The following is a 13,559-nucleotide window of genomic DNA, read 5'->3' on the forward strand; positions in this document are numbered from 1 at the left end:
TTCCTTTCTTTTAAAAAGAAGGAGAAGCGAGTTCGGGTGTAAATGTTTGTGTGTCTGGATGGGAACCAAAGACCTTGAAAAACCGGCTGGGATAAGAGGCACAGGAAGCCAAGCGGAAGAGAGATAAGGATGGAGACAGAAGAGGGACGTCGCCCGGGCCAGATCTCCGCCTCTATTTTGGGTTCCCCTTGGCCTCGCAGATGGTTCTCCAGACCTCGGCGACAAACTCCTCGGGGAAGGCGAACTCGCCCAGAAGCAGATCCAGGCCGTGGGCGAAGTCTTCGGAGCCCTGCCGTCCCTTGGCCATTTCCACCATGCTCGAGGCTGCAGGACATGAAGGGAAAGGGAGGGGGGGCACCACAGAAGTTTGCCATTGGCAGATTTTCTATTCAGGAGCATTAAGAATCTCGCATTGCAGCGGGTCAGGCTAGATGACCCTGGGGTGGAGATTCAGGAACCAAATATTTACCATCACAAAAGAATGGCCAGGATGCCCAGGTAAAAGCAATCAGATAAGGCATTATTATCAGGTATCCTGGCAGACAGGAGAGAAGCAACACACTCCAATTTCTGCTGGGGACCACCTCTTTCTGTGATGCAGGTATGATGTTTTGGGGGGTGGTCTTGAGCTACAGGGGAGGCAATTTCCAAAGTCTATATAAGAGCTTGCACACCAATTTTCAGGGTTCTCCTCCCTCCATGTGTGGGGTGAGCGGGGAACCCTGTTGCAACAGTTTAATAAATGCTTCTCAATATTCTCTGCAACGGTTCAATAAAGATCAGGCTTACTAGCTGCTTTGCTTCTCAATATTCTCTGGTTGGCCTCTGTTATTTTCTCCTATTAATAGAGCACCATAAAGTGGGTCAGGCTAAATGACCCTGGGGGTACCCCCTTCTGACTCTACGATTCTTTGATTCTACGATTCTTTGATTCTATGGTTCCCCCCCCCAAAAAAAGCTAAAAACTTCAACTTCTTTGAGATTTTGCAAAAATAAAAATAAAAAATATCAACAACTTTGACACACACCCCCCCCCCCAAATCTCAACTTTTGGAAACATGGCAAACCATATTTCACTTTCTGAAATGAACTTTTTATTTCTATTCTTTGTTTATCGTATTGTTTTTTTTTTTTATTGCTATGGCCGATGGCTGACGCAAATAAAGATTCATTCATTCATTCAATGCTAGATTACCAGTGGGGGCCCGTGCCTTTCAGGGCCCCCCCCCCACAACAAAGGATCAAAATAATATTGATTTGATCTTGGAAGAAAATTGCAAGCGAGTTTTCTGGGTTCAATGTTATCCTGCTAGAGAGGGACCTTTTAATTCAGTCAGTGCCGGATTTACCCTGACAAGCTGTAGCTTAGGGCCCCACTCACTTGGGGCCCCCCAAAATATTTAAAGGGGGGGGGAAACCTGGATGTACATTTCCCAAAATATAAGATAAAAAACCAATAAAATAAAGCCTACATACAGCAACCGTGTTTTGTGTTGTGTAGGCTCCTAGGATGTAAGTCATGGGCCCCACCTGTTAGCCTGCTCCCTAAAATATCACTGGTTTGCTCCTTTCTATATATAGGGTGCCTACATTCTGCATGTGCAAATGGCTTGAGATACTATTAGGTCCATAAACGACCATCTAGCATATATTCAACACAAAAAACCAGCGACAATTTGTTTTCGACAAAGGACAGCTGGACATAGAAAGGGCCCCATGACCTTCAGTAGCTGAGAGCCTCATCAAACCGGAATCGGGCCCTGCCAAGGCCACACCCAGCGAGCTTTGAAGCTGCATGGGAGAATCTGAACTCAGCTCTCTCCGTTTTTTCAGCCAGCTCAGGATTGCCCCCACCCCCACCCCACTCCCGGGGTGACAGACTCTCCGGGGGTCTCAGAGGGCATTAGACCTGCCCCTCTCCACTCACCCAGTTCCACGTCTCGGATGCCCATATAACTCTCCAGGAGGTCGTCGACTTTCCCGGCCGCTTCTTCCTCGTGTTCGCTGGGCTGCAAGCGGGAGAACGGGGAGGTCAGCCTGGTGCCCCCCCCCAATGCCATGGCTTGGGGTGGGTGGGCAAAGTCCCACCAGATGTCAGGTATCAAACAAGTGTTGGGAAATTCCGGATTTAAAGAAGCCGCCTTGGTTTCTGTTTTGATCCCAGATTATCCTGCTTTTCCTATTTTCATGGGAGAAGTGTTTGAGGGGATGGAATAGCCCAGTGATGGGCGACCTTTTGAGCTTGGTGTGTCAAAATTCACCAAAAAACCGAGCATAACTCGGGTAGTGTGTCACTTCGAGGAAAAAAAACCATAATTTCACGATATTTATAGTTTAAATATCAAAAATGTATAATTGTAATATATAACTGTATTTAATAAACCCAAAACTAATTATTTAACCTACCTGCTTAGTGACTTCTTTGTTCATCTCATTATTTGGTCTTTTATGATATTTCTACTGAGTGGTAACTCAGATATTCTCTTAATAATTGCATCTTTATTCTGCATATCGTGAAATAGAACTGGTGCACATCTTAGGAGAGTTTCTTTAATAAATTCTCCCTCACTGAGTGCTTTTCCATGCTGAGCTATGGAGTGAGCAATGTTTTTTGGGGGGAGCTGCTGACCAAAGTTTTGGAGCTTTTTTTGGTCCATAAACGACCATCTAGCATATATTCAACACAAAAAACCAGCGACAATTTGTTTTCGACAAAGGACAGCTGGACATAGAAAGGGCCCCATGACCTTCAGTAGCTGAGAGCCTCATCAAACCGGAATCGGGCCCTGCCAAGGCCACACCCAGCGAGCTTTGAAGCTGCATGGGAGAATCTGAACTCAGCTCTCTCCGTTTTTTCAGCCAGCTCAGGATTGCCCCCACCCCCACCCCACTCCCGGGGTGACAGACTCTCCGGGGGTCTCAGAGGGCATTAGACCTGCCCCTCTCCACTCACCCAGTTCCACGTCTCGGATGCCCATATAACTCTCCAGGAGGTCGTCGACTTTCTTTGTTCATCTCATTATTTGGTCTTTTATGATATTTCTACTGAGTGGTAACTCAGATATTCTCTTAATAATTGCATCTTTATTCTGCATATCGTGAAATAGAACTGGTGCACATCTTAGGAGAGTTTCTTTAATAAATTCTCCCTCACTGAGTGCTTTTCCATGCTGAGCTATGGAGTGAGCAATGTTTTTTTGGGGGAGCTGCTGACCAAAGTTTTGGAGCTTTTTTTGGGGGGGAGCGCAAAAGTTGCTTTGCTTTTTTGGGGGGAAAGAGAACAGAAATAAATGACAAATAACACCTTCGCTGGAACTAACATGCAGCACCGACATCATCGTCTGCCAAAGCGCCAAAACAAACAGCACAGAAAGGGTTAAAAATGAACGCTGTTACACCCAATCAGAAACAGCCACTAATGTAGCAAATTGAAAGACAGACCAATCGCTGAACACAATCTCTGGCTACAGGCAACAATAACAAAAAAGGTTTTAACAGCGGAGACAAGTTGTAGTAGGGGAGTGGGAGAACAAATGGAAAACAACAACAACAACAACAGTGTCAATGGGCCGATGGGGCGCGTGCCAGCAGTGAGGGCTCTGCGTGTCACGTCTGACACGCGTGTCATAGGTTCGCCATCACTGGAATAGGACGTCCCTATTTTCACAGGAGAAATGTTGGAGGATATGAAGTTATCTGACCCCCGAGCCAAGGAGATAAGTAAGTACACTAGACAACTTTTAGAAGGCATCTGAAGGCAGCCCTGTATAGGGAAGGTTTTGATGTTGGCTGTTTTGTTATGTTTTGATATCTGTTGGAAGCTGCCCAGAGTGGCTGGGGCAACCCAGTCAGATGCATGGCTTGTTGTTGTTGTTGTTGTTGTTGTTGTTGTTGTAAATTTTAGACAAGGGGGTCAGAAGGGGTGACTGAAAGAGAGAGGGAGAAGAAATCCCGCAATGCAGGGGGTTGGATTAGATGACTCTTGAGGTCCCAATTTACAATTCTGTGATTCTATGGTATGGCAGAGGGAGAGAAATCATAGGGAAAGGGCTGGGGGAGAAGGAGAGGCATGCCTAAGCTCTCTTGCATCCTTGGCAAGGAGCTCTTTTGACACCTTGAAAGCCAGGATGGACTCACCGCTTCCTCCAAAGTGGCACTGCCCTTGGCTCGTAGCCGCAGTGTCTCCTTCCCGCTGGCCACTTTCCCCTCGCTGGGCACCTTGTTGCTTCGTGTCCTCTGGCTGATCATGTCTAGGGGAGCGGAAGCAGACAAAGGAGGAGACATGACCCCACCGTGCGATGCAGCAGCAACAAAAGTGAACGCGATCCTAGGCTGCATCAATTTATTTTGCCTGGGTCAGACCACACCTGGAGTCCCGTGTCCAGTTTTGGGTGCCACAATTTAAGGAGGATGTTGTAAACTTCTATTGACTTATGAATAAGATTGTGGCGTGTTTGTTCTTTTAAGAGGCATTCAAGGGAACTTACAAGGAACATACAATTCAATACTGAATTCTATGATAGTGAGAGGCTTACACGAGCCTGCAACCGGCTATCTGCTGTGCATGTAAAAGGGGAAGGTAAACTCTGCCAAGTAAAGGAACTTGCTAGCGCAATTTAGGAAGGATATTAATATACAATGTATCCTCTCAGTTCCATGATCACTGCAGATGGTGACAGCAGTCACAAAATTAAAAGACGCTTGCTTCTTGGGAGAAAAGCAATGACAAACCTAGACAGCATCTTAAAAAGCAGAGACATCACCTGGCCGACAAAGGTCTGTATAGTTAAAGCTATATTTCCCAGTGGTGATGTATGAAAGTGAGAGCTGGACCATCAAGAAGGCTGATCGCCAAAGAATTGATGCTTTTGAATTATGGTGCTGGAGGAGACTCTTGAGAGTCCCATGGACTGCAAGAAGATCAAACCTCTCCATTCTGAAGGAAATCAGCCCTGAGTGCTCACTGGACGGACAGATTGTGAAGCTGAGGCTCCAATACTTTGGCCACCTCCTGAGAAGAGAAGACTCCCTGGAAAAGCCCCTGATGTTGGGAAAGATGGAGGGCACTAGGAGAAGGGGACGACAGAGGACGAGATGGTTGGACAGTGTTCTCGAAGCTACCAACATGAGTCTGACCAAACTGCGGGAGGCAGTGCAAGACAGGAGTGCCTGGCGTGCTCTGGTCCATGGGGTCACGGAGAGTCGGAAACGATTAAACAACAACACCCTGAACATTCCACAAAATCCTCCCCCGACCGCTGCCTCTCCCCAGCCCCACTTTGAGGGGGTCTTCCTCTCCCCCACAACTCACCAAAGGCCCGTTTCGGCTCCACGAGGCGCAGGGTGAAGGGCTGGGCTTTCGGCATCTCACGCAACATCTTGGCAACTTCGTAGTGGCGGCACCCGACGATGGTTTGGTCGTTGATGGCCTCGATGCTGTCTCCGACGCACACGACCGGGATGCGGTTGATGATGCTGCCTTCCTTGATGCGCTGCGGGTTAAGGGAATGCATACACCTTCGGCTAAATTTCTGGCATGCTGCCCCCCTTTAAGAGACACGGCCTGTCTCTTAATTACCTGAAATTACCTGGAAATGATGTGTAAAGTGGTACCTTGGTTCTCAAATGTCTTGGTACTCAAAAAAAAAAAAAATTCCTTCCAGTAGCATCTTTGTTATCAAGACAACAATTTTTTAAAATAAAAGAATGGAAATGGTTTATTGAATATTTACAGATAAATTATAAACAGGGGAAAAACATTGGCAGGATTATTGTAACAACCTGTAGTTTCGTAAGAGTTTCGTTCATTAAAGAAGATGAATAAGCGAGCAAATTAAGTTAATTTGGAATATGCAGAAAATATAAAAATAATGCATTTAAGGAACCGCAAAAAGAGGGGTTAAAATGATTGTAAAATCATTGAAATGTACAACACTGAAAATCATGAATAAAAGAAGAAATAAATGAGCAAATTAAGTTAATTTGGATATGCAGGAGATATTAAAAAACAAATTTAAGGAACCGCAGAAAGAGGGGGAAGGAAGTCAAGTTTTGAAATGTCAAAATGAATGTAAGATTAGTGACGTGTATAAAACTAGTGAAATGCATAAACTTGAAAAGTATAAATCTAAAAATGTAGAAGGTCCATGTTTGTACTTCCACACTTTTCTCCAAAACCACTTGCTCGATCGGCCTCAAATTTGGCCACAACATCAGATGTGCATGTGGGAGTGTTTTGATCTATTTACATTGACCAGATGACACACCTAGGACAGGTAGAAACCTGGATTTCTGTCCAAAAACGTGCGCCCTCCAGTGGACATCCAACATACAAAGGACAAAAATAATGCCACAATCCCGCCCACTCCCCATCCAGCCCCACCACCCTGGGAGCCAGCCCGCCCCAGAGACCAGGCCTCTGCCAGGGAACAGGCCACCCCAACAGTAGCCTGCTCCCCAGGGACCCCCAGAGATCACGCCCTGTCCACGGAGCAGGCCGCTCCACAACCCCTACCTACCCCAGAGATCCTGCCACTGTCAGACTAGGCCAAGTGGAGGTAGGACCTTCCCTAGGTGGGGGAGGGGCAAATAGGGGGCAGGGATAGGTAAAGCCTTGCCATGGAGCAGACCGCTCCACAACCCGTACCTACCCCAGAGATCGCGCCACCACCAGACTAGGCCGAGCGGAGGTAGGGCCTTGCCTAGGTGTGGGGGGGGGAGAAAAGGGGGCAGGGATAGGTAAAACCTTGCCTGGGTGGGGTGGGGGGGGTCAAAATACGGGACAGGGATAGGTAAGGCCTTGCCTGGGTGGGGTGGGGGTGGGCCAAATACGAAACAGGGACACCTCAAGCCTTGCCTGGGGGGGGGGCAGAATAGGAGACAGGGATAGGTAATGGATCAGTACGGGGGGGGGGAGAGAGACAGGGATCCGCCTATGTAAACATAACACACACAAAACAGGGAGACTCTGAAGGTCAGGGGACTCTGACCCTCCATTTAACAAACTGAGCCACAGCAACACGTGGCAGGGCCAACAAGTAAATGAATAAAATGGATTTTTTTATGGGGGAAAAATTGAAAATGATGTGTACAGTTATTCGACTTTGCAAGTTGAAAGTTGCACCTTCAGCTACATAAATCTTCTGTGCATCGTGCGGCACCTATTCCCACCCCATCCCTGTGCTGCCCGCATCCTGACCTTGATGAAGGCACATCCGGCCCCGTTATCCGTGATGGTGAGACCCAGAGCATCCTCCGTCTTCGTCACCTCCACCTCTTTCGTCTCGCCGCGGATGTGAGCGAAGATAAAGTCCTCCAGACCGATCTGGCCTCCGAGAAGCTTCTGCATGTCCACCTTGTGAGTGTTCAGGGTGCAGAAAAGAATCTGGAGGAGAGAACGGGTCCACGCTTAAGGTTTTCTCCCCAGCGGGGTTGGGGTGGGGATGGCGAAAAAGAGGTGAGGGAGACAAAAGGGGGTTGCGGACGGGGAGAAAGGGAGAGAGAGAGAGAGAGAGAAGCAAAAAAAGGTTTGGGATAAAGGGAGGGGGAGAAAAGAGGTACGTGCAGTGCCAGATTTACATATAAGCTAAACAAGCTATATAGGGACGTGGGTGGCGCTGTGGTCTCTTGGGCTTGCCAATTGGAAAGTCAGCGGTTCGAATCCCCGTGACAGAGTGAGCTCCCGTTGCTCTGACCCAGCTTTTGCCAGCCTTGCAGTTCGAAAGTAGATAAATAGGTACCGCTCCGGCAGGAAGGTAAATGGCGTTTCCATGCGCTCTGGTTTCCGTCATGGTGTCCCGTTCCGCCAGAAGCGGTTTAGTGACAAACGCTGGCTCCCTCGGCCTGAAAGCGAGCTGAGCACCGCGACCCCAGAGTCCTCTGCGACTGGACTTAACTGTCAGGGGGTCCTTTACCTTTTTTAAAAACAAGCTATAGCTTAGGGCCCCACTCTCTTGGGGGCCCCCAAAAAAATTAAAGGAAAAAACCCTGGATGTACATTTCCAAAATATAAGATAAAAAAGAAATAAAATAAAACCTACATCCGGCAACCGTGTTTTGTGTTGTGTAGGCTCCTAGGATGTAAGTCATGGGCCCCGCTTGCTTGCCTGCTCCCTAAAATATCCCTGGTTTGCTCCTTTCTATATAGAGGGTGCCTCCATTCTGCATGGACTGGTTGCGTGGCCACATGGGCAAATGGCTTGAGATACCTATTAAGTCCATAAATTACCTTATAGCATATATTCAACACAGAAAACAGCGGCAATTTGTTGTCGACAAAGGACAGCTGGACATAGAAAGGGCCCCTTTACCTTCAGTAGCTTAGGGCCTCATCAAACCTGAATCCGGCCCTGGGTTGGGATGGGGGTGGCTGAAAAAGAGATGAGGGAGACAAAGGGGGGTTGCGGGGGGGGGGAAGAGAAGCAAAAAGGGTTTGGGATAAAGGGAGGTGAAGAAAAGAGGAACATGGATGCCAGGCAATGGGAACTTACCTTCACATGTGGTGGGGGTGTAAATATGTACAATTTTGGTTGGCAGAGGGTGTTTAAGGAGAGGACAGAAATCACTGGGTTAAAAGCTGAGTGAAAGCCCAGAGGTAGCATTGTTATCAATTTACGATGGGGTGGAAGGTTCACAGGCTAGGAAGGACTCGCTCAAAAATTTATTGACAGCCGCACGAATTATTGTAGCTAGGAAGTGGAAGGGGCAAGCAGAATATGAAATGGAAGAATGGTACAAAGAGGCGTGGGATATATAGCTATTAACGAAAAATTAACACGTGCCATTAAGGTAAGTCAGGGAATACGCAGGAGAAATGATTTTTGAGGAGACATGGAAGGCGTTGGTAGAATTAGAATTCATACTGTTAAAATGGAAAGGGGTCAAACTATCGCAAGAGGTGTTGAAATTTCAGGAGGTTGGATAGTTACAAAGGAATGGTCTCGGAGGTGGTGGGATGCACATTTATATTCTTATTATTTATGATTATTACTTGGTCAAAATAAAATAAAATGTGAAAAGGGGGGAGGGATTGTTTAATCCCCCAAACAACCCTGCGAGGTAGGTCAGGCTAAGAGATGGTGACTGACTTCAAGATCGCCCAGCGAGCTTCGTGGCTGAGTGGGGATTTGAACCCAGCTCTCCCAGGTCCCAGTCCCATGCTTTAAAACTGGCTAGGACCTTGAGCCACTTCGGAAACTTTCTCAACTTTCTCGAACTCAGGTCTTACCCCGCTCCCTGCCCAATGCTCTAATCACAGGCTCACTCCTTCCCTTGGTTCCCCGCCAACAGATGACACAAATCTGCCTAGAAGGCCTCCTTTCTCAATTCAACCCCCCCCCCAGCGGTTTGCAATTCACTGATTTGAAAAGTCCTCGTGAAAATGCACCAGCGCTTTAGTGCGAATCCCTCCCAGTGCACGTGTCTTCTGCAATCAGTGTGTATAGTTTGGCCAGGTGCTTCCCCTCGCCGGGATACGCCATTGCAAGTGATTCTCACGAATATATGAATTTTAATGCACCCCCTGCCTGCTTTTGCACACTGCTCAACTGGGGAAGCCGGTTGCAAAATTCGAAAAAGCTCCAAACAGAGCTGGCGTTTTTCGGTTCATGTAGATCTGTTTCAGGCAGTGCACATTTTCCCCCTCTCTCCTGACCCTAGAACTTGGGGCCGTCCGGCGAATGTCAGAAGATTCCAGGCTGGTAAAAGAAAGGACTCCTGGATGGCTTTAAAAGAGGATGGGATAAATGCATGGAGGGCAAGGCTTTTGATGGCTTCTTGCTGTGAAAATAAAGGCTGCGTTCTTGACCGGAGCCAGGAGGGGAGAGGGCACTTGTGTTCGGATCCTGCTTGTGGGTTATCCATGTGAGAACAGCAGCAAAGGTTTTCCAGGGACAGCCCTGGATTTGCAGCAGCTGATTTGATCCTGGAATGTCCTGCTTTTCCTTGGAGAAATGTTGGAGGGGATGGAATAGGGCGTCCCTATTTTCATCAGATAAATATTGGAGGGGATGGAGTTATGAAACCCCTGAGCCACCTGAAAGCAGTCCTACAAGACTTCAAACTACAAGAAAGAAGATTCCACCTAAACATCAGGAAGAACTTCCTGACAGTAAGAGCTGTTTGGCAGTGGAATTTGCTACCAAGGAGTGTGGCGGAGTCTCCTTCTTTGGAGGTCTTTAAGCAGAGGCTTGACAGGCATATGTCAAGAATGCTTTGATGGTGTTTCCTGCTTGGCAGGGGTTGGACTGGATGGCCCTTGTGGTCTCTTCCAACTCTATGATTCTATATATAGGGAAGTTTTTTTAAATAAAAAAATGTTTTAAGTTTTTTATTGTTTTGATATATGTTGGAAGCAACCCAGAGTGGCTAGGACGACCCAGTTGGATGGATGGGGTATAAATCATAGAATCGTAGTAGAGATGATAGGGACCCCATGGGTCATCTAGTCCAACCCCCCACAATGCAGGAATCTCAGCTAAAGCATCCAGGACAGACGGCCATCCAAGCTCTGCTTAAAAACCACCAAGGAAAGAGATTCCGCCACCTTCCATCCCACTGTCGAACAGCTCTTATTGTCAGAAACGTTTTCTTGACATTTTATCGGAGTCTCCATTCTTGGAGCTCTTATTTTCATGCGAGAAATTTTGGAGGGGAAGGAATAGGGTGTTCGGTCGGGTGAGCAAGTCTCTTCTTATGAACCGAATTTCTCCTCCCCACCCCCCCACCCCGCACACCCAGAAAGGCCTCACCTCTGTCGGGGAGATGTCGAAGACCTCTGCGATTTTGGCGTACAGCTCTTTGACGTTGGTGAACCCTTCGATCTTCCCGGTGGGGCTTCCGTGGGCCAGCTGGGTGTGGAAGATGAGGCGGGGTCTCACGCGGGGCTGGCGGGGCGGGGGCGCCGGGGTGCCACCGCTCTGCCCCGGGGTGCTCCGGCCCCCTTCGGAGGAAGAGGAAGAGGCCTGCGAGCCCCCGGCCTCCCGGGACACACCGTTCTCCATCGGCCTCCCTCCCTGCCGTTCTTCGTCTCCTTTCCGGCTCGGTCGCTTGGCCCTACACAGCATTGCCCCCCCCTGCGTTCCCCCCTTCACCCGGACAACGGGAGACGATCGCCCTGGTTGAATTATTGATGCCCCTGGCCTCCAGGTGGAATGGCAGAGACGTAAGGCGAGCCGGGCATTGGCACGGGGCCCGGAAACCCAATCGCACCCACCTTCCAGCAGAGAATTCAATTAGGCAAGCTGCGCCCCCAAGGGTGCCATGTCTGAGGCTGTGGGGTGGCAGGGTGCACAAGCTTGGTACCCAGACCCTGCACCCATCAGCGTACGGCCCTTGCAAATAATTCCCAGCTCTGTTTTTCCCCCGGCCCCAGCTGCTGCTGCTGCTGCAAGCCTCTCTTGGGACCGCAGATGTTTTTTCCTGATATACCTTTGGAGGAACACATGAGACCAGGTTGCTCATTATTTTATTTCGGAAATATTGTCTCTGCAGTGCCGGATTTACGTACAAGCTAAACGAGCTCTAGCTTAGGGCCCCACCCTCTTAGGGCACCCTCCAAAAAAATAAAGGGGGGGAACCCTGGATGTACATTTCCAAAATATAAGATAAAAAACAAATAAAACCTACGTACAGCAACAGTGTCTTGTGTTTCTGTAGGCTCCTATGGTGTAAGTCATGGGTAGGCAAACTAAGGCCTGGGGGCCAGATCCAGCCCAATTGCCTTCTCAAATCCGGCCTGCGGACAGTCCAGGAATCAGCGTGTTTTTACATGAGTAGAATGTGTCCTTTTATTTAAAATGCATCTCTGGGTTATTTGTGGGGCATAGGAATTCGTACATTCCCCCCCCCCAATAAAAATATAGTCCGGCCCTCCCACAAGGTGTGAGGGACAGTGGACCGGCCCCCTGCTGAAAAAGTTTGCTGACCCCGCCGGCTGGCCTGCTTCCTAAAATATCCCTGGTTTCCTCCTTTCTATATATAGTGTGCCTCCATTCTGCATGGACTGGTTGCATGGCAACATGGGCAAATGGCTTGAGATACCTATGAGGTCCATCAATGACCATATAGCAGAGGTCAGCAACCTTTTTCAGAGGGGGCTGGTCCCAGCACTGTCAACTTTCCCCTTTTTTGCGGGAAATTCCCTTAATTCAGCGCCCTTACTTTCATATCCGGGAGTTGACAGCCCCATAGGATTCTTTATCTTCAAATCCAGACTATATTTGCGGGGTGTGTGTGTGAACGAATTTCTGTGCCCCACAAATAACCCAGAGATGCATTTTAAATAAAAGGACACATTCTACTCATGTAAAAACATGCTGATTCCCGGACCGTCCGCGGGTTGGACTGAGAAGGCAATTGGGCCGCATCCGGCCCACGGGGCCTTAGGTTGCCTACCTCCGCCATCTATATCTATATACTGTACAGTATATTAAAATGTAGACATTGAGGTCACAGCCTTTCTCCGTAACTGCTGAACCATAATCTAACAAATTTGGCCACAACGTTCCATGCCCATCAGGGAGGGATCTGACATAATTTCCCCCCCCAAAAAACCACACCTTTCATACCTAAAATAATAAAACACAGAATATGGGGCTTTCACAATGGGAGGGGTACAGGGATGAGGTACAACAAAGGGAGGGGGAAACACATAACCATGGGGGGGGAACCCTGAGTCAGCCAAAGCAGTGGGGGGTGGGTGGGTTGGGACAGGGAAAACTGAGTAGGCTGCAACATTGCCCAGTATGGCACAGGTAAAAACAAACAGAATATCGGCCTTTCACAGCGTGGGGGAATCACAGGGATGAGGCACAACAATGGGTGTGGGGGGGAAACCCCATAGGCATGGGGGGGGGGAGGTAGGACCCTGAGTCAGCCAAAGCAGTGTGGTGTGGGGGCATTTTCAGGAACACGCGTGGGTGGGGGAGTCTTATTTTTGAAACTTACAGTAGGGGAGTCAGGGTTGGGATAGGGCAGGTGAAGGGACTCTGAAGGGAGACACTGAAGGCCCATTTAACAGAAAAAGGTCCACTTAACACAAAAACCCACAGCAACGCGTGGCCGGGCCAGCTAGTCATGAATAAAAGAATGAATAAATGAGCAAATTAAGTTAATTTGGATATGCAGGAGATATTAAAAACAAATCTAAGGAACTGCCGAAAGAGGGGGGAGGAAGTCGAGTTTTGAAATGTCGAAATGAATGTAAAATGAGCAAAATGTATAAAGCTAGAGAAATGCATAAACTTGGAAAGTATAAATAAAATGGATTTTTTTTAAAAAAGAACATGATGTGTACAGTTATTCAACTTTGCAAGGAGTATATATTTATAAGAGCATATATTGAAAGAAGAAGAATAAAAGAGAAAATAAGTTAATTTGGAATACGCAGAAAATATAAAAAATAAATTTAAGGAATTGGAGAAAAAGGGGTTGAAATGATTGTAAAGTTATTGAAATGTATAAACCTGAAAATCATTAATAATAATAATAATAATAATAATAAGTGAAATTGACCAGCAATTAAAAGGAAATGGACCCACACAGAACGTTCTCATATCTCT

General features: G+C 47.8%; 1 protein-coding gene across 1 annotated transcript; it reads right to left on the reverse strand.

Moving 5' to 3' along the window:
• Positions 1-172: 172 nt before the first annotated feature.
• GIPC3 (GIPC PDZ domain containing family member 3) lies at positions 173-11,362 on the reverse strand. Its single transcript, XM_035117206.3, has 6 exons — positions 10,749-11,362; positions 7,199-7,384; positions 5,312-5,492; positions 4,138-4,250; positions 1,928-2,009; positions 173-324 (listed from the first exon to the last, which is right to left on the reverse strand). The coding sequence occupies exons 1-6, from the start codon at positions 11,061-11,063 to the stop codon at positions 173-175; spliced, it is 1,029 nt and encodes a 342-aa protein (XP_034973097.3). The 5' UTR covers positions 11,064-11,362.
• Between the last annotated feature and the right edge of the window lie 2,197 nt (positions 11,363-13,559).

Source organism: Zootoca vivipara, chromosome 6 (genome assembly GCF_965207765.1).
Source record: "Zootoca vivipara chromosome 6, rZooViv2.hap1.1, whole genome shotgun sequence".
In the NCBI taxonomy this organism is placed as follows: domain Eukaryota; kingdom Metazoa; phylum Chordata; class Lepidosauria; order Squamata; family Lacertidae; genus Zootoca; species Zootoca vivipara.

Bases quoted from the DNA above. Each gene is read 5' to 3' on its own strand.
- GIPC3 (XM_035117206.3), bottom strand. From the start codon at position 11,063: ATGCTGTGTAGGGCCAAGCGACCGAGCCGGAAAGGAGACGAAGAACGG. The intron at 7,385-10,748 runs GTGAGGCCTTTC...TCTCTCCTCCAG, and splicing joins TCGACATCTCCCCGACAGAG to ATTCTTTTCTGCACCCTGAA. The intron at 5,493-7,198 runs GTCAGGATGCGG...CTTAACCCGCAG, and splicing joins CCGGATGTGCCTTCATCAAG to CGCATCAAGGAAGGCAGCAT.